Source organism: Gouania willdenowi, chromosome 21 (genome assembly GCF_900634775.1).
Source record: "Gouania willdenowi chromosome 21, fGouWil2.1, whole genome shotgun sequence".
Lineage (NCBI taxonomy): Eukaryota > Metazoa > Chordata > Actinopteri > Blenniiformes > Gobiesocidae > Gouania > Gouania willdenowi.
In genome coordinates this window covers 38,593,916-38,614,750 of record NC_041064.1, presented here as the reverse complement: position 1 = coordinate 38,614,750, position 20,835 = coordinate 38,593,916, and the positions used below count along the sequence as shown (strand labels likewise).

General features: G+C 38.9%; 1 protein-coding gene across 17 annotated transcripts in view; it reads left to right on the top strand.

Moving 5' to 3' along the window:
- LOC114454641 (CLIP-associating protein 1-like) overlaps positions 1–8,214 on the top strand; it is a 128,393-nt gene extending 120,179 nt beyond the window's left edge. For 9 of the 17 annotated variants that reach the window (XM_028435230.1, XM_028435235.1, XM_028435227.1 and 6 more), the window contains 11 exons: positions 243–380; positions 472–578; positions 707–832; positions 1,051–1,198; positions 1,287–1,509; positions 1,631–1,687; positions 5,421–5,611; positions 5,682–5,810; positions 6,469–6,675; positions 7,027–7,143; positions 7,298–7,608. In XM_028435230.1, coding sequence (XP_028291031.1) covers positions 243–380; positions 472–578; positions 707–832; positions 1,051–1,198; positions 1,287–1,509; positions 1,631–1,687; positions 5,421–5,611; positions 5,682–5,810; positions 6,469–6,675; positions 7,027–7,143; positions 7,298–7,381 — 1,527 coding nt within the window. In that variant the 3' untranslated portion in view covers positions 7,382–7,608. Of the gene's footprint in view, positions 1–242; positions 381–471; positions 579–706; positions 833–1,050; positions 1,199–1,286; positions 1,510–1,630; positions 1,688–5,420; positions 5,612–5,681; positions 5,811–6,468; positions 6,676–7,026; positions 7,144–7,297; positions 7,609–8,198 lie in introns of those variants that run through there. The other 8 variants (XM_028435240.1, XM_028435241.1, XM_028435238.1 and 5 more) reach the window with 4 other exon arrangements.
- The last annotated feature ends 12,621 nt before the right edge of the window (positions 8,215–20,835 follow it).

Below are 20,835 nucleotides of genomic sequence, written 5' to 3'. Positions count from 1 at the left end.
GCATATTGTGGTTTTTCACTGACACCCTCCATAATGACAGTATTTCACTAGGTTCAGGAGTGATACACTGTAAGTGATGGTTTCCATGGTTTCAAAGAGCTTTGAACTTGATTACAGCTTCTCACATACATCACCATAGTGAAAAGGAAAAGCAGTGAATGCATTGATTCATGGTTGTACTAAACGTTACATGATAACATGTGACCATCATCTGACCAGCGGTGCTGTCCATGTGTCCACAGGCTGCTCAGGTGGTTCTCATCTCTCTGTTTGAACTCAACACTCCAGAGTTCTCCATGCTGCTGGGGGCTCTGCCCAAAACCTTCCAGGACGGAGCCACCAGGCTGCTGCACAGCCACCTGAAGACCAGTGTGGGCGTGGTTAGTGTGGTGTGCTCAGTGTGGGCGTTGTCAGTGTGGGTGTGGTCAGTGTAGGTGTGGTCAGAACCACTCATGGTCTACCCCCCCACAGGGTTCTCCCAGTAACACCGTTGGACGGACCCCCCAGCGTCACCCACCCAGCAGAACCAGTCCCCTCACGTCTCCAACAAATGGTTCCCACGGCGGCCTGTCTCCCAGGTGTGTAATGGTGACTCCTCCTCCTTCCTGTGTTCTCACCTTCTGACGCTCAGTGTGGTTTTTTTCTTTTCTCTGTCCTCTGGTGTCCTGTCCCCCCCCCACCCTTAAACACCCATCTGTGTCAGCAGTCGTTTGTGGGGTTGGGGTGTGGACGGCCTCTCAAAGCCTAACTTTGCCCCTGCTGCTTCTGCTCAGCCTAACTCCGCCCCCTCTGTCCCCTCCCTCAGAGTCCTGCACAGAGCGTACTCCCCCAGGTATCCCCCCACCCCACAGTCTGAGCTTCTTCATGTGCTTTCATTAGTGGAGCATGTCATGTCCCTCCTGTGCTAATGCTAACATTAATGCTAATGCTGAGCTAGTTCTACCCTTTGTGTGTCTCTGTATGTGTTTGCCGCATGTCATGTCTGCCTTTGTGCTAATGCTAACGTGTGAGCATGCTAATGCTAAGCTCATTTGTGATGTGTGTCTGCAGCATGACGGAGTACGACACAGAGAACATGAACTCAGAGGAGATCTATAGCTCACTCCGAGGGGTGACGGAGGCCATCCAGAGCTTCAGCTACCGCAGCCAGGAGGATCTGAGTGAGCCAATGAGACGAGAGGGAAAGAGGGATGATGCAGTACGTCACAAGCTTCACATACTGTGGTAGTCTGAGACCAGGACAGGGTCCACCTGTACAAAGACCGACTCTGTCCCTCTGTGTCCAGGCTGGTAAAGAGGGCGTGTCCTGTGATGCTGGTCGTGTGGTGGACGTGGTGGAAGGAGGAAGGACGGCATTGGACAATAAGACGTCTCTGCTCAACACTCCGTCTCCTCGTTCTTTCTGTGGAACGCGTTCCAGAGACTTCAGTCCGTACGGCATCAGTTCGTACGATAAGAACGCGCTGAAGGAGGCCGTGTTCGATGACGACGTGGAGCAGTTCAGAGACTGTGAGTTGATTGGTCGACTGGCCGAGCAGCTTTTCTGTTCCACTCACTGGTTGGTGTTGCATCACATCCTCTATCCACCCTCCATCTTTCCCCCCGCCCCTCGCCCCACCCCCTGCTCCAGGCCGACATCAGGAGAGCGCTGAGAACAGGAAGACTCTCCCTAAAGGATTCGCTCCCGGTAAAGACATCAGCTCTGACTCCGCCCCCTCTCTCACCTGTTTGTAAACATTTCCTCATTGCTCTGTGTTAAGCTCCTCCCCCTACAGGAACTGTTACAGCGTCTGTCTGAGCTCGACTCAATCACTGTTGCACCGTTTAGCTTAGTTTAGTTTAGCTTAGCTTAGCTTAGCCTAGTTTATCTTACCTTAGCTTAGTTTAGCTTACCATAGCTTAATTTAGTTTAGTTTAGCTTAGCTTAGTTTAGCTTAGCTTAGTTTAGCTTACCTTAGCTTAGCTTAGTTTAGTTTAACTTAGTTTAGTTTAGCTTAGCTTAGCTTAGTTTAGTTTAGTTTAGTTTAGTTTAGCTCAGTTTAGATTAATTCAGTTTAGCTTACCTTAGTTTAGTTTCGTTCAGTTTAGCTTTGTTTAGCTTAGCTTAGTTTAGTTTAGATTAGCTTAGCTAAGTTTAATTTAGTTTAGCTTAGTTTAGTTTACCTTAGTTTAGTTTATCTTATCATAGTTTAGTTTAGTTTAGCTTAGTTTAATTTAGTTTAGCTTAGTTTAGTTTAGTTTAGTTTAGCTTAGCTTAGTTTAATTTAGTTTAGCTTACCTTACCTTAGTTTAGTTTATCTTATCTTAGCTTATCATAGCTTAGTTTAGTTTAGTTTAATTTAGTTTAGTTTAGTTTAGCTTAGTTTAATTTAGTTTAGCTTAGTTTAGTTTAGTTTAGTTTAGCTTAGCTTAGCTTAGTTTAATTTAGTTTAGCTTACCTTACCTTAGTTTAGTTTATCTTATCTTAGCTTATCATAGCTTAGTTTAGTTTAGTTTAATTTAGTTTAGTTTAGTTTAGTTTAGCTTAGTTTAGTTTAGTTTAGTTTAGATTAGCTTAGCTAAGTTTAATTTAGTTTAGCTTAGTTTAGTTTAGTTTACCTTAGTTTAGTTTAGCTTAGTTTACCTTAGTTTAGTTTATCTTATCATAGCTTAGTTTAGTTTAGTTTAGCTTAGCTTAGTTTAATTTAGTTTAGCTTAGTTTAGTTTAGTTTAGCTTAGCTTAGTTTAATTTAGTTTAGCTTACCTTACCTTAGTTTAGTTTATCTTTTCTTAGCTTATCTTAGTTTAGTTTAGTTTAGTTTAGCTTAGCTTAGCTTAGCTTAGTTTAATTTAGTTTAGCTTAGTTTAGTTTAGTTTAACTTGATAAATCAGGACTGAGACATTGTAGATTGATACGTTAGAGCTGCTGCTGCTTCAATAAGGAAGACGAAAGGAAACATGATTTACTGTCAGTCTATCATCCACTAACAGTTGATTCTTTCCTCATGATTAGGTCAGTGTTTTCTATGCTCCTGTGTATCTGAGGTGTTAGCCTTAGCCTTATCTTTAGCTTTAACCTTAGCCTTATCTTAAGCCTTAGCCTTAGCTTTGACTCTCTTCTGTCCTACTTCAGCCTGATTGATGCTCTCTGTGTAAATATGTGGCTGTACTGAGTAACACTGGGTCAGATACTGGTTTGGTTCAGAGAAGTTCTTGTGTTTGAGTCTCTATGACTCTATATTTATATGTCTCTATGTCTCTTTGTCTCTGACTCTACGACTCTATGACTATGTCACTATGTCTATGACTCTATGTCTCTATGTCTGTGTGACTCTGTCTCTATGACTCTATGACTATGTCTTCATGTCTGTCTCTATGTCTACGACTTTATGTATCTATGTCTGTGTGACTCTGTCTCTATGACTCTATGTCTCTATGTCTCTATGTCTCTATGTCTCTGTCTATGACTCTCTCTATGTCTCTATGTCTATGTCTATGTCTATGACTCTCTCTATGTCTCTATGTCTCTATGTCTATGACTTTCTCTATGTCTCTATGTCTCTATGTCTCTATGGCTATGACTCTGTCTCTATGTCTCTATGTTTCTATGTCTCTATGTTTCTATGTCTCAATGTCTCTATGTATTTATGTCTATGTCTCTATGGCTATGACTCTGTCTTTATGTCTCTATGTTTCTATGTCTCAATGTCTCTATGTCTGTCTCTATGACTCTGTCTTTATGACTCTATGTCTCTATGTCTAAATGACTTGGTCTCTTTCTCTATGTCTTTATTTCTATGACTTTATGTCTTCATGACTCTATGTCAACATGTCTATATGACTCTGTCTCAATGTCTCTATGTCTTTATTTCTATGTCCTTCTGACTCTATGCCTATATGACTATGTCTATATGTCTATGTCCTTATGACCAGTGTTTGGAATAACTACGTTTAAAATAACGGTGTTATGTAACAGCGTTTGTTTTTCAGTAATGAGGTAATCTAACTAATGACTTTTTACACCGTTATAACGTCGTTATGGTTACTGAAGGTTAAATGTGGTGCGTTACATGTATTGATAGAATAAACTGTTATGAAAACATCCCTGGTTTCATACACAGCTGTAGTGAGGAGGTGGGTTAGAAACAAGATGAGAGATTATGATTGGCTAAGGAGGAGTCATGTTTAATGGTAGCCAATCAGAGACAGTGTTTTTACTCATGTGCCAGCACACACACACACACACACACACACACACACACACACACACACTCACACACACACACACCCTATGTCTCTATGACTTTATGTCTATTTGGCTCTGTCTATATGACACTATGACTATGACTCTATGTCTATATGACTCTATGTCTATGACTCTATATCTATATGACTCTATGTCTATATGACTCTATGACTATGACTCTATGTCTATATGACTCTATGTCTATGACTCTATATCTATATGACTCTATGTCTATGACTCTATGTCTATATGACTCTATGACTATGACTCTATGACTTTATGTCTATATGACTATGTCTATATGACTCTATGACTATGACTCTATGTCTATATGACTCTATGACTATGACTCTATATCTATATGACTCTATGTCTATGACTCTATATCTATATGACTCTATGTCTATGACTCTATATCTATATGACTCTATGTCTATATGACTCTATGACTATGACTATGTCTATATGACTCTATGACTATGACTCTATATCTATATGACTCTATGTCTATATGACTCTATGACTATGACTCTATATCTATATGACTCTATGTCTATGACTCTATATCTATATGACTCTATGTCTATGACTCTATATCTATATGACTCTATGTCTATATGACTCTATGACTATGACTATGTCTATATGACTCTATGATTATGACTCTATGTCTATATGACTCTATGACTATGACTCTATGTCTATATGACTCTATGACTATGACTCTATGTCTATATGACTCTATGTCTATATGACTCTATGACTATGACTATGTCTATATGACTCTATGACTATGACTATGTCTATATGACTCTATGACTATGACTCTATGTCTATATGACTCTATGTCTATGACTCTATATCTATATGACTCTATGTCTATATGACTCTATGACTATGACTCTATGTCTATATGACTCTATGACTATGACTCTATGACTATGACTCTATGTCTATATGACTCTATGTCTATGACTCTATGTCTATGACTCTATGTCTATGACTCTATATCTATATGACTCTATGTCTATATGACTCTATGTCTATATGACTCTATGTCTATGACTCTATATCTATATGACTCTATGTCTATGACTCTATGTCTATATGACTCTATGACTTTATGTCTATATGACTATGTCTATAATTCTATGTCCTTCTGACTCTATGTCTCTCTGTGTCGTGGGCCGTGCAGTAGGACAGGACAGTTCTGACCTGGTGGCCGACCTTCTGAAGGAGTTGTCCAACCACAACGAGCGCTCTGAGGAGCGTAAAGGAGCCCTGGTGGAGCTGCTGAAGATCACCAGAGAGGACAACCTGCCGGTGTGGGACGAGCACTTTAAGACCATCCTGCTGCTGCTGTTGGAGACCCTGGGAGACAAAGATGTGAGTGGTTTGTCTTTCTGTGGAGCCTTTCTCAGACAGGACATGTACACATGTCCTTTGTTTCTCCCAGCACACCATCCGAGCTCTGGCCCTGAGGGTCCTGAAGGAGATCCTCAGGAACCAGCCGGCACGTTTCAAGAACTACGCTGAGCTAACCATCATGAAGACCCTGGAAGCTCACAAAGATTCTCACAAGGAGGTACACTTTCTCTGCTGAGAGTCTTTTGGCTTGGTTTGTGAAAACTTAACTTTAGCTTAACATTAGCCAAACATTAGACAAACATTAGCCTAACATTAGCCAAACATTAGCCCAACATTAGCGCGTCATTATCCTTATATTAGCCCAACATTAGCCTAACATTAGCCCAACATTGGCCTTACCCTTGCCCAACATTAGCCAAACATTAGACAAACATTAGACAAACATTAGCCCAACATTAGCGCGTCATTATCCTTATATTAGCCCAACATTGGCCTTACCCTTGCCCAACATTAGCCCAACATTAGCCTTACATTAGCTCAACATTAGCCTAACATTAGCCCAACATTGGCCTTACCCTTGCCCAACATTAGCCTTACATTAGCCCAACATTAGCCTTAAATTAGCTCAACATTAGCCTAACATTAGCCAAACATTAGCCCAACATTAGCACGTCATTATCCTTATATTAGCCCAACATTAGCCTAACATTAGCCCAACATTGGCCTTACCCTTGCCCAACATTAGCCCAACATTAGCCTTACATTAGCTCAACATTAGCCTAACATTAGCTCAACATTAGCCTAGCATTAGCCCAACATTAGCCTGACATTAGCTGCGTGTGTTTCTGTTTCTATGTGTGTGTGTGTGTGTGTAGGTGGTGCGTGCTGCAGAGGAGACCTCCTCCACCCTGGCTGCTTCCATTCATCCTGATCAGTGCATCAAGGTTCTGTGTCCCATTGTTCAGACTGCTGACTATCCTGTTAACCTGGCTGCCATCAAAGTCCAGACCAAAGTAATCGAACGGATCAACAAGGACTCATTAGTGCAGCTGCTGCCAGACATCATCCCTGGACTGATGCAGGTAGGAGTGAAACATAGAGTGAAACATAGAGTGAAACATAGAGGGAGTGAACACTAAGGCTGGGCACCGAAAACCGGTTCCAATTAGGAACCGGTTCCTAACGTCTGGTTCCAGAACTGTTACGAAGATGTTTGCATTTTTTATAATTCCTAAATGTCTGCATTAGTTTGTTTTTCTGGCTTGTTTTGTTTGTTTACGCGAGGTTTGTATAAGATGTGTTCAGAACACGACTGCTGTGTGTGTGTGTGTGTGTGTGTGTGTGTGTGTGTGTGTGTGTGTGTGTGTGTGTGTGTGTGTGTGTGTGTGTGTGTGTGTGTGTGTGTGTGTGTGTGTGTGTGTGTGTGTGTGTAGGGCTATGATAACACAGAGAGCAGTGTACGTAAGGCCAGTGTTTTCTGTCTGGTTGCTATCTACTCTGTGATTGGTGAAGAACTCAAACCTCACCTGATACAACTCACTGGAAGCAAGGTAACACACACACACACTCACACACTATGGTCTCTAACAGAGTTATCATGTTCTCAGCTTGTTTCCAAACCATGGACGTGTATAATAATCTATATATAATAATCTATATATTTGTCTTTTTATTGTGTGTGTGTGTGTGTTTGTTTTTGTGCAGATGAAGTTGTTGAACCTCTACATCAAACGAGCTCAGACGAACAGCAACAGCAGCAGCTCCTCAGACATCTCCTCCCACTGCTAGCTAACAGCTAACACAGCTAGCTAACAGCTAACACAGCTAGCTAACAGTGCTAGCTAACTCCTCCTTTTCCTGTGAACGCAGAGACACGTATGGACTCGTCTATTTATTACTTTTAAAGACTCAATAACACAATAACACACACACAATAACACACACACAATAACACACACACACAATAACACACACACACAATAACACACACACAATAACACACACACAATAACACACACACACAATAACACACACACACAATAACACACACACACAATAACACACACACAATAACACACACACAATAACACACACAATAACACACACACAATAACACACACACAATAACACACACACAATAACAGTGAAGTCGCTGCTGCTGCTTTCATGGAAAAATCAAAGTGTGTAAAAGTGTCTTTATTAATTTCTGATGAGTCATTATACGGTGATTGTAAAGTGGGAGGAGTCAACAGAGAAAAGCAGGAAGTTGGTGAAGCTCCAGGATTGGCTGATCCTCACATCATCCTTACACACACACACACACACACACACACACACACACACACGTGTACTTGCACAACTTCACAATCTTTCACATGTTGGAGAAAAACATGTGAGCTAACTTTGTTTGCACGTTAGCACAGAAGCTAGCATGTAAGCTGCAGCACGTGTCAATGCAGTGCTAGCATGTTAAGCTAGCATTAGCTGCTCTTCAAAGGTACGTCACTGCTGAGCAGGACTGAAGGTCATGTGACCATGTAGATCAGGAAGTGCTGAGGTCATGACCAGTGTGACCTTCTTAATTTCCTGGTCTGGTTTTAGGGGCGCTAACCGCTAACACACGCTGCCTTTTAGTTGCTGGATGTTAGCCTCACAGGAGAGAGCGGCGTTGGATTATTTAAGTCAATGAATGTACAGAAGTTCAGCTTGTTTAAACAGCAACACTGACTGTTGCTAACTGGTTAGCATCTGTTGTCCCACAGGTGTTTGCTAACTGGTTAGCATGTGCTAGCATCTGTTTGCTACTATGCATGTAGTCCCTCTTTGTCCTGAATTATTCAAGCCTGTATTTATACCTTTTATTTGCACTTGAGACGTTCTCATGATGAAATGTACAGAAGCTTTTTGTTAACGTCCACCTGTGATGGATTTGTAACGATGTAAAGAAGGAATAAACAAAGTGAGCTCCACCTGTTTGGTCTCTGCTCTACTCTGAGCTCCTCCTAAGCTTCACTAAAGTGCTTCTAACACACGATGGATTCAAGTCTTTATGAAACAGTTCAACAGCAGTTGTTAGAGTTGATCAGAGTCACCATAGTGGGGTGGGAGGGGCTTAACTTACAGTTAATAAAAGGGGAGGAGCTCCACCTGCTGCAACCAGGACCAGGAGGAGAGTCCAGGGTGGAGAACATGATGTTCTGAGTCCAGACATTAGGTAAAGATAATGATGAGAAAAATGATATTAATTATTAATAATATTATCATTAAGATTTGCCAGGAGGTAACGAGGACTGAGTTAAAGATTAATTTATGGGTTATTAATTAATAAGGTGGGTTCTTGTTTATTAATATATTAATAACAAAGCAGGTATAATTCATGCATTTATTGTAACAAATGAGAATATTAATAATGTACAAGCATATTGATAATAAGATCATTCAAATGATGATTATTAAAGGTTTCTATTGGCTATACCATATATTAAATTTGTACACAGATTTATATACATGTTATGAGTGAAATGTATGAGGTGTGTATGTTATGTAATAAAGGTTGACTTGATTTTAGAGATTTAGTTTGGATTAGACCACCTCATAGTGAGATTTACCCTCTTATTTCAATTCAACTTTATTTATATTACAACAAAATCATCTCAAAGTGCTTATCAAAATATAAAATTCATAATAAAAAGGAAAAAACCCAACAAGATCCACATTAACAAACATTTAGTGGACAGAACCAACAGAACAGGATATAGAGATAGAACATCAGAGTGTTCTAGACTAGAGCCGTGAACCACAGATCAGGAAGTGACATCATCAGCTTCACCTGAAACAGAGCAGAGAGAGAAGGACGAGGAGAAGACACTGACTGCAGAAAAATATGATACATTATTATCAAGTCATCATGTGTTGCAACACCTGGTGCTAAACTATGTGTGAGTGGAACTAGAATGATCTATGTGGTTTATATCAGTGTGAGCAGTATGATGGTTATACAACAGAAGTGGGGGGTTGGTCTACAACCTGGTACAACTGTGTCTGACTGGACATCATCTCATTACAGCCATTAGAGCTATGTGTGTAGATGGTGGATCATGTTTATAATGTTGGTGTTCTACTAAATAATCTTAGTTCTTAGTTCCTATTTTTAGGTTTAGATCTTTGTTCCTAGTGTTTATGTTAACGCTATTATACAGTATATGCTTTAGTAAATAAGTAGGTTTAGAGTTTAGCCTTAAAGGTGTAGAGAGTAGCAGCCTCCTGTAGTAAGACTGGGAGCTGGTTCCAAAGGGGAGGAGCCTGGTAGCTGAATGCTCCGCCTCCTGTTCTACTTCTAGACACTTTAGGAACTTCTAGAAGACCATCAGACTGAGAGCAGAGTGATCTACCTGGATGATAGGACACTAACAGGTCTCTATAGATATACAGGAGCTAGATCATGTAGAGCTTTGTATGCTAACAGGATAATTTTAAACTCTATTGTAGATTTTACATGAAGCCAATGAAGAGAAGCCAATACTGTAGAAATATGTTCTCTCCTGTTAGTACCTGTTAGTATTCTAGCTGCAGCATTCTGAATTAACTGGAGACTTTTTAGTGAGTTACTAGGACATCCTGACAGTATAGAGTTATAATAATCTAATCTAGATGTAACACATGCATGGATTAGTTTTTCAGCATCACTCTGGGTCAAGATATTCCTGATTTTATAGATATTACAGAGGTAGAAGAAGGCTGTCCTTGTGATTTGTGCTGAGGACAGATTATTAACATGAACAAAGTGGTTCTGTCTGATTGGTAGGATTTAAACCAACCCAGCGCTGTTTCTTTAATCCCAGTCTCTGCAGCAGTAGATGATGATCCACTGAGATCTAAGATCATTAGAACTGAGACCAACCCTCTGTCTGAGGCTAAGAGGAGATCATTGGTTACTGTTACTGTGCTGTGATTGGCTCTAAAGCCAGACTGAAAGCTCTCTATAAATTGTTCCTATGGAGGTGATCACATAGTTGACCTGTGATGACTTTTTTAAGAAACTAAAGGTAGATTAGATATTGATCTATAAATGGATCAATGGTTGTTTTTTAAGGAGAGGTTTTATTACAGTGGTTTTAAAGGCCTGTGGTTCATAACCTGTTACTATAGATGTATTAATGTAGTTCATCATATTAGTGCTGATTAGTGGAAGAACATCTTTAAATAGTGGAGATGGGATTGGATCTAAAAGACAGGTTGTTGGTTTAGAACCTGGGTGGGCTCAGGGGCCACAGGGACTTTTAAAAATTGACAGATGGGCGGGGCCAGCAACCGATGCAAACATCTAATTTGTCTAAATTTCAAATTTAGAGAATTTCATAACAAATCAACCATATGCTACAGATTTGCAACTTTCACCCAAAATTAAAGAAATGTTTGTAGATCTAATGACAGACAGGCCTGTTAGTAATGTGTGGTGCGCCCCCTGGTGGGGGATCGGAAACATGACAGGTGGATATTTTCAATTTCATGTCAATCTTCTTCAAAAACCTTTTTTCATCGACAATAAAGATCATTATTAGGCAAATTTAGAATCCTAAAATGTATCAGAAATTAAAAGAGCATTAAATTAAAGACTGCATTAAATATGTGACCAGGAACAAAATGTATCGTGTAATTAATGTGTAAACATGTCATGTGAAGTGAAGCAGAACCACAAACAAACTTTTAATCTCATTTAAAACATTTATTTCCTTTTTTGTTTCTTAAGCTTTTTGTCACAGATTGTAAACAAAGTGTTTCTTGTATATTTTGCTGAACTTTTACATTTGTTTTTATGCAGGTAATTAGTTTAATTTAGTTTTTGATTTATTATGAATTATTATGTCACTCATTAACAAAAGCAAATTTCTGTACCATTTGAACATCATGTGGTGACCACATATCAAACATAAATAATAAAAAGCATTAGTGTTAACTTACATCCACTTTTAGTGGGAACAGTGTTGTTGATTTTATACCAGTGCATTAACACTAGAAGTCCCAGGGATTTCTATTTCCCCCCTGAAGTCCCAGAGCAGGGTCAAATGAACTCTAGGACCAAACTGACGACTCTGATGGCTACAATTTGCATCTATTCATTTGTAAATGAATCACCTGAGAAATCAGCAGGGGGGAGAGCCTGACTCTAACAATGGAAGTCTGGAATGTTGGGGGGAAGTGCCCTGGAAGCTAAAGTCACAATGCCCCGTTTATTAACTCGTTCTGCTTGATGCTGGGGGAGAACAAACACAGACTACAAACATTGAAAGAAACAGAAAACATCAGATTTAATGTGTAGTGTAAATGGGGCCTGAGACAAATCCAGTAAAGACATTATTACTGAGCACTTCAAGAACCTGGGTGTGCCTCTCAACAATAAACTGTATAATAAGGGCCATAGTGTAAAATTATATATATATATTTTATTATTATCACAATCCCTTCACAACCTGGTCAAGACACTGACGTGCATCAGAATTTATGAACTTTGATGAAATCATAGCATGTTCAGAATGTGTTCAGAGTATGTTCACAGGTTGGGGTGGGGTAGGGAGGAGCTGGGATCATTTCCATACCTATATGAACAGCCTATTTTCATGCAGCCTTTTGTGCTGTGGGGAATAAATAGTAAAATTGTAGATGTTATACAAAAAATGACAAAATCAGGAAAACAGGTTGTTGTGTCATAGAGGGTTAAAGCCTCCACCTTATGAGAATTTTAAATATATATTTCTTACATCGTCCATTAACACATGTAAAAAAAAAACAAAAAGAGTTAAAATATCAATGCAACTGTATATAACTATATATTAACTGAAATTCTTCCTGAACCCAGGATGCAGGGCCCCTCCTGTGGTGTGACACTTACTGCCTCATTGACATAACAAAAGCAGCTGAGGACAGACGTTAGCTCAGATCCTTTGGGTCAAATGACACCTCTCTGGGTTTTATAGGTAAAAAGTTCATTTGACACCTCTGTGGGACTTCTAGTGTTAAAGTCTGGTGTTAGTTTTGTTGTCAACTGGGATGTGTTTCTGCTTTGTTGGTGTTCGTTACACTAAAAGACTCTTAAGACAGTTCAGCTTCTCCTTTAAGACGGTGGAGATCAATCAGTTCCAACTGAAACAGTGGATCCGTTTCAGGTTTTGTGTGAAGGGACATGACACCAGCTGAAAATCATAGAACCAACGACAGAATTCATTATGCAGGTCATTCAGTGATTTCCTGTATTTTTTCACATGTCGAGGGTCATCTTTCAACGTAGCCAGGGTGGGGACGTTTGTGTACATTTCCTCCACAAACGAGTCTTTCCTTGTAGCTTTTTTTTTTTTTTTTTTTTTTTTTTTTTCTCTTTTGCTTTTAAAAATTTAGATTTAATGCAATTAAAAAAGGAGTCCAACGCTCCTCAAAGCACGTTATTTTTTTTTGTTTTCTGAGAGCAGACATCTTTTCCATGGAAATAAATTCTGTGAGGAGATTTTGCCATTGGTTTATGTTTAAGGATTTTTTGTCTTTCCAATTTAGTAATATTGTTTTTTTTGCTATGGCTAGTGCCGCAAGGATTGATTGTGATTGGTTTGCTGGAGGTTGAAGCATTGTCAGGTCTCCAATCAAACAAAGATTTGGAGATAAAGGAATCCTGTAGTCCAAAATGGAGGACAGTTTTTCAGTGATTAGAATCCAAAAGTGTTGAACTGGGGAGCAAAGCCATAAGGCATGTAAATAGGAATCCGCTGTATTCTGGGTGCACTGAGAGCAGATGTCTGTTGCTGAGAAGCCCATTTTATACATTTTCTGTTGGGTAATGTGGGATCTGTGGAGGACCTTGTATTGAATTAGCTGAAGGTTTGTGTTTTTTGTCATCTTAAAAGTATTACAACAAATTTCTGCCCAGAAATCAGTGCTCGGGGTGATTGAGAGTTCGGCCTCCCACTTCGCGATTGGTAAGTAATTACAGTTAGTGTTCGAAAGCGCTCTGTATATTTTTGAGAGTTTTTTTGATTTTGTTGAGATTTTTTTCATATATATAGCCAGTTCTGGAGGTTGTAACGTAGTTAAGTCTAGTGGAGTGGTTTTCTTTATTGTCTCTGTTACTTGTAAGTACTGTAGAAAGTTACTTTTATTTATATCGAATGCTTGGGTTAGATTGTTATATGACCTGATCTTGTCATTTTCAAAAAGGTCTTGGAGATGAGTGATTCCACTCTCTTCCCATGTCTTCAGATAGAGTGGTGTTTTTTTATTTTTAAAGTCGGGGTTGTGCCAGATTGGAGAGAGTATACTAGTTTTTAATTGGCCATTTGTGATGTCCAGGGCTTTCCACCATGCAGTCAGTGTGGAGGCAATTAGTGGGTTTTTAAAGCAGTTGTGATGTTTGAGGGTCGCAGTGATAAAAGGGAGATCAGAGAGTTTAATGTGTTTGCAGTCTAACTGTTCTATTTCTAGCCAGGTGTTGTAGTATTCTTTTGGATTTAGCCATTCTGTTAAATATAATATTTGGTTTGCTAAGTAATAATGCATGAAATTAGGGGCTTCTAAACCACCCTCGTCTTTGTTTTTTTGAAGGGTTGAAAGGCTTATTTTAGGTTTTTTATTTCTAGTATAGAATTTTGTAGTTGTAGAATCTAATCTTTGAAACCATTGTTTTGGTGGTTTTAGTGGTATCATTGAGAACAAGTAGTTTATTTTAGGTAAGATTTTCATTTTAACTGAGGCTATTCTGCCAAGTAGTGAGATGGGGAGATTGTTCCATCTCCGCAGATCTTCTGTGACTTTGTCCAACATCGGATCATGATTTAGTTTAATTAATTCATTTAAGTTTGGTGATATATTTAAGCCTAGATATTTAATTGTATTTGTGGTGGAGGGGTGTTGTGGATTTTGGTTTGCAGGATTCCATGAATTTTTTGTCAAAGGGAGGATTGATGATTTTGTCCAGTTAATGGAATAGTCTGATAATTTAGAGAAGCTGTTTATTAGATTAAATACTTCCTCTAAAGAGGATTGCGGTTCTTCCAAATAGAGTAAAATGTCATCCGCGTAGAGATTAATTTTGTGTTCTGAGATGGATGAGTGGATTCCTTTAATAACAGAGTTCTGATGAACAGCTGCTGCGAGAGGTTCAACAAATATTGCAAAAAGCAAAGGTGAGAGTGGGCAACATTGTCTGGTTCCCCTCTGCAGTGTGAAGCTTTGGGATGTTATTTTGTTTGTGGTTACTGAGGCCTTAGGTTTATTGTACAGGGTGGAGATCCATTGTATGAATGATTCTCCAAAGCCAAATTTGCCAAGGACAGCAAGGAGGAACAACCAGTTGACTCTATTGAATGCTTTTTCTGCATCGAGTGACAAGATTATTGTTTTCTTTTTAGAGTTCTGTGCCATGTTGATCACATTAAACAGTCTTCTCACATTGTCTGTGGAGTGTCTATTTTTAATAAAACCTGCCTGGTCTTGGTGTATAATTGACTGAACTACTTTCTCTAACCTGGAAGTGAGTGCTTTGGAAATAATTTTTAAGTCTGTGTTAATAAGTGAGATGGGACGATAGCTTGAGGGTAACATGGGGTTTTTGTCTGGTTTAAGTAACAATTTAATGTTCGCTGTATTCATGTGACCTCCTACATGCCCTTTATTTTTGATCTCTGTTACTACTCTGAAAAATAGTGGAGCCAGCATTGACCAGAAATGTTTAAGGAATTCAGCAGGGAACCCATCTGGACCTGGTGCTTTGCCTGTTGACATGCTATCTAAAGCATTTTATAGTTCTTGTAAGGTTAATGGTGAGTCTAAGGTGGTTTTCTGATCTATAGTGAGCTGTGGTAGGTTTAGTTTATTAAGAAAGGTTTTAATATCTTCAGGGTCAGGGTTTAAATTTGATGAGTATAAGTTTTGATAATAATCATGAAAGATGTTATTAATGTCCTGAGGTAAGTTTAAAGTTTGACCTGCATTATCAGAAATTGCTGCTATAAAGGAATTTTCTTTACTATGTTTGAGCTGATTTGCTAAATATTTGCCTGATTTATTATTGTAGTCAAAGTTTTTGTATCGTAATTGTTGCAAAATGAAGTCGGTTTTTTTAGATAAGATGATATTCAGATTAAGTTTTGTATTTTGGAGTTTTTCCCATAAAAGTTCAGAAGGGTTAGCTGCGTATTCTTCTGTAAGTTTTTTGATCTTTTCTTCAAGTGTTTTTTCTGCCATCTGTTCCTGTTTTTTCTTAAAAGAAGAGTATGATATAATCTTCCCTCTAATGACAGCCTTGCCAGTTTCCCAGAGTAAGGACGGTGATATTTCCGGGGAGTCGTTTGTCAATAGAAAGTCCTCCCATTCTTTTCTTATCATTTTTTCAAATTTACTGTCATTAAGTAATGAAGTGTTAAAGCGCCATAGAGAGGATACTTTCTGATTAGAGTCACACTGCAGGGTGAGGGATATTGGGGCATGATCGCTAATAATTATAGGATGTATTTTAGAGGACATCTTATGTACGATGGAATTATTTGAAAGAAAAAAGTCAATTCGGGAGAAGGATTTATGCACAGGGGAGAAGAAGGTATATTCTTTTTTAGTTGGGTTATTCAGTCTCCATACGTCTCCTATTCCAAGGTCTTCCATGTAATCCATTAATACTTTAGCAGATCCAGATGGTTTTGTATTTGAGCACTTACTAGATCTGTCCAATGATGTGTTGAGCGCCAGATTGAAGTCACCTCCGATGATTAGAGACGAGTCTGCAGAAAGGTCTGAAAGCTCTGAGAAAATTCTATGGAAAAAATCAGGGTCATCATTATTGGGGGCATATAGATTAAGAATTGTGAAACATTTATTATAGATTACTACTTTGATAATAATATATCTACCCTCTGGGTCTATGACGGAGTTGATTATGTTAACGGGTAACCTTTTGTTGAGAAGAACCGAGACTCCTCTTTGTCTGGAATTGAAACATGAATTATATATCTTGTTAAAATTTGAATCTGTCAGGGATTTTTCTTCTGATTTAAGTAAGTGAGTTTCTTGAAAGAAGACAATGTCTGCATTTAATCTTGATACATAGTCAAATATCTTAATCTTTTTAGCCTGTGAGCGAATGCCACGCACATTCCAAGAAGTTACTGTAAACTGATACATAGAATGAGGTGAATGTTAGTCCATACAGGTGTAAGCATATCTGAGAATCTGTGAGCATTTGTGCACTGTGTTGTAAAAAGCTTGGATGCAAGGAAAGAAAGAAGAGGAGACATATTTATCATGCGATAGCACCACGGGGTAAAGGACTGGATTGAATAGGTTAGTGAAAAGCACAAACATACAATGACAACAACCAATATCAAAAGAGTAAAAGGAGCAAGGGGTAATTATAGGAGGTATAGGAGGTGGGGGGTGTTGTGGGTGTTGAGTGAGTGTGAAACAAAAAAAAGAGTGAGGGGTTCGAGACGAGTGAGTTGACATGAGGGTAGAGAGTGTCCTGTGAGAGAGTACGTGCCAAAAAGTGTTTACCAAAATCTAAGCCAATATGTAGCATACATACAAACATACATACACATACGTGTCTATATATACCTATCCATGTTTTTATTTTAGTGTTATTATTATCTTTATGTATTTATTTATTTTAATTATTATTATTGTTATATATATATATACATATATTTTTTTTAATTTTTTTTTTTTTTTATGGAGTTATCATTATTTATATATATTTTCTCTATTTATATATATATATATATATATATATATATATATATACACATATACATACATACATATATATATACATACATACATACACACATACACATACATATAAACATATATATACATATATACATAGACATATATATACATATATACATACACACATACATACACATACACACATACATACATATACATGCACATATATACACAAATACACATACACACTTTCCTTGTAGCTTAACGTTCAGCTCATTCATGTGTGTCAGTCTGTCCACAGTTAAATCACAAAGTCAGTCTGTGTCTCTCAGCTCAGCTTCATCACGTAGCTCTAAAGATGACATCATCTCCTGTTTGAGTTCACACACTGTCCTCAGACTGAACCAGCAGACGTTGGAGTGATACAGTAAGTCCTGGTGATCAGCGTCAGTTTCTTCAAGAAACTTAATAAACTGACGATGCTGAATAAAGTGAATTAGTTTTACAACTGGTTTCACCATGTGGTCAAACTACAACACGGATTCACACAGGACTTCTTGGTGGAGGAAAATTACCTCTTTCTCAGGGTTGTCCTCTTTCACCATGTCCTGGATTCTTTTGAGCAGGCCAACGTTTTTTTCTGCGATCCATCTGTGGTAACGTTGGCGAGCGTACTCAAAGGTAGCTTGTACCTATCGATGACCCCGACACGCTGCCATACAAGTCCTCTACCCACGTTGTCCCCTTTAGGGATTCCATTGTCAAAAAACTCCTCCGTTATCTCAAAACTGTCATTAATCCGTCTGATAAAAGCTGAGCAGTGTCCTTTATGTCATTACTTTCATCCAGTGCCAAGGAATATAATGTAAATGACTCTGCTTTTTGGTTTAGCTTGCTAGCTAAGTCTTCTTCAGTTAGCCCAACACGGCGAGTCGCCTGCTGTCTCTACCATGAACTCTGTGAGAAACTGTCCTTCAGACAAAGGTTTGCTGTTTTTTACTAATTTGAATGCCAGTAAATAACTTGTCTTTGTGCTTGATTCTTGGATGGCAGTTTGACGGATAAAGGTGTTTTGCTGAGCCTGCAAACTAGCTGCCAACCTCTGAGCGGTAGCCGTGCGTTCTTGCGTTGACTGGTTATTAGCATAATTAGCATGCTAGGAGGAAAAGTGACGGTGGATGTTGTATTCCTTTAAAACTGCTAAGATTTCTGTGCAAATAAGGCACACAGCCTTTGACCAGACTACAGTAACAAGTTTACTGGTCCATTCTTTAATGAACACTCACTGTCGACTCTTCTTTTCTTTGGACCACTCATGGTTGCAGATGGGTATGGCTGTGTCAGCGCCGCGGTTTAGCTCCATGACGCACCAGGAGGAGAACCGCAAAACTGACACAGCGCCAACCGTATTTACGCGACACCACGAGACTCCACAATAAAAAAACAACAACAACAAACATCTTACTTTATCCGACGTGGAAGAACTGTTTTGTCGGACCAGGTATCCAATTTTCTGTTTCTACCATGGGTAAGCTCTGCTGCTGCTGCTTCGTGGGTTTGTTATGGCGGTGACCAATCTAACTCTGCTTTCTTCCTCATTTTACATTTTCTGTCCATACCTAGTGGGACGCCAGGCATTACAGGACAAAGTCAAATAAATGCAGTCATAATTATGATATTGTAATGGACTGGGTCATATGTTAATGAGTAATGTTCCTCATGAAGTTTATTCAATGGTTAACAGGTGTGATTTCCCGTGGTTGTGAAAGCATCATTGTTACCTGCAGCTTTATCTCCCAAACATGCGTCTTTGTTTATGGATGTGACCCGCGGGTCGTAGTTTGCCCACCTATGGTTTAGAAGCACTAACTATTGAGGTCAGTTCAGATAGACCTCACTCCTGCAGGGGGGACATTAGCTTTGTTTCTAATTGTTAGAATTTTATCAGTAAAGAAATTGATGAAGTCGTCACTGCTCAGGTTGACAGGAATAGAGCTGTGGCTTTTGGTGGGCGTGGCTACAGTGTTGAATAGAAACTGAAGATTCATTCTCTGGTCTTTGGTGAGAGCAGACGTGTTTTCATTCGCTCCGATAACACGACCTTGGCTACAGCTGAACAGCCTGAACAGCCTGAAAAACTGGGCCCAAGACTGAAGGAAAATGGTGAAAAAACCACAGGGAGGCCCTTCAGAACCCAATTCGGGTTTGGAAGAGGTCAAGGAGATGATACGCGAGGGTCTACAAAACCTATCTGCCGAGATAAAGTCGTTGGAAAAGACGCTGGAAAACTCACTGGAAAGACTACAAAGCGAAACAAAGGTACTGAAAGAAAAGAATGAAAGAAATGCTGAAGAGATAAAATTGTTGAACGCGAGGGTTGAACAGCTGGAACAAAAGGAAAGAGAGAAAGATGTCATCATCACAGGCCTAAAGATAAAACCCAGGAGTGACGAAGAAACAAAATCGATTGAACAACAGGTCATTGACTTCCTGAAGTCGAAGGACATTGTCCTGAACCCTGACAACATCAACTCTTGCCATCTCCTGCCAAAGAGAAATGATACCAGAGCTGTAAAAATAACCTTCACGAATATAAAATTCAAAGGAGAAATAATCAAGCAAGGAAATAAACTCAAGGGAACGAAGGTGTACATCAATGAAAACCTGACGAAACAAAATGCAAGCATTGCATGGAAAGCACGCCAAATAAAAAAAGAAGGAAAGATTGTCAAGACTTGGTCAAAAAACTGCAGGATTTACATCCTGGAAGAAGAGGACGGAAAACCAGTTCTCATCAAAACGATGGACAACTTGGGAAAATACGAAGGATCCACCTAAACAACAACATTACTGATGGTAATCATGGATATGGACCCAGATCTATATAAACACTGGAAACAAAACTCAGACTGTGATTATTTTACGGAGACCGATTTAAATGTGAAACCAAGAGTAAAAAAGGTCTGTCATTTATTCATTTCAATTGCTAGGTGGTGGGGTGATTAAGGATTACATTAAATTTAAATTCAAAGTGTTTATTGTCATATGTGCAGTTAGAAACACGATTTTTTTTATATACAATGAAATTACTACCTTGCTTATGAACTAAGATATAATAATGTGTTTATACAAGTTAAATCTAACAGTGGAAAATACAACATTGCCAATAAAACTAACAACAGCAGTTAGAAACACGCTTATGAACTAAGATATATTACATTAAAATACTACTTTGCTTGTGAACTGGGATGTGGTGATGTGTTTATACAAGTTGGATCTGATCCCATCATCAGACAGTGGAAAATACAACACTGCCAATAGAACTAACAACAGCTGGATTAACCTTGATGTAGAGACAAAACAAGGTGACATTGTGGATGAAAAGGGAAAAACCTTACAAACACCTTCGAAAGAGGAACTATTCTTGAACTGGAGGAATGCTAACAACGTCTGGCAGGGAACAAGGCCAACACAAACAAAGATAGAGAGGACAACACTGACTACAGATGGTTCAGAAGAAATCAAGAATGTTTGACCAG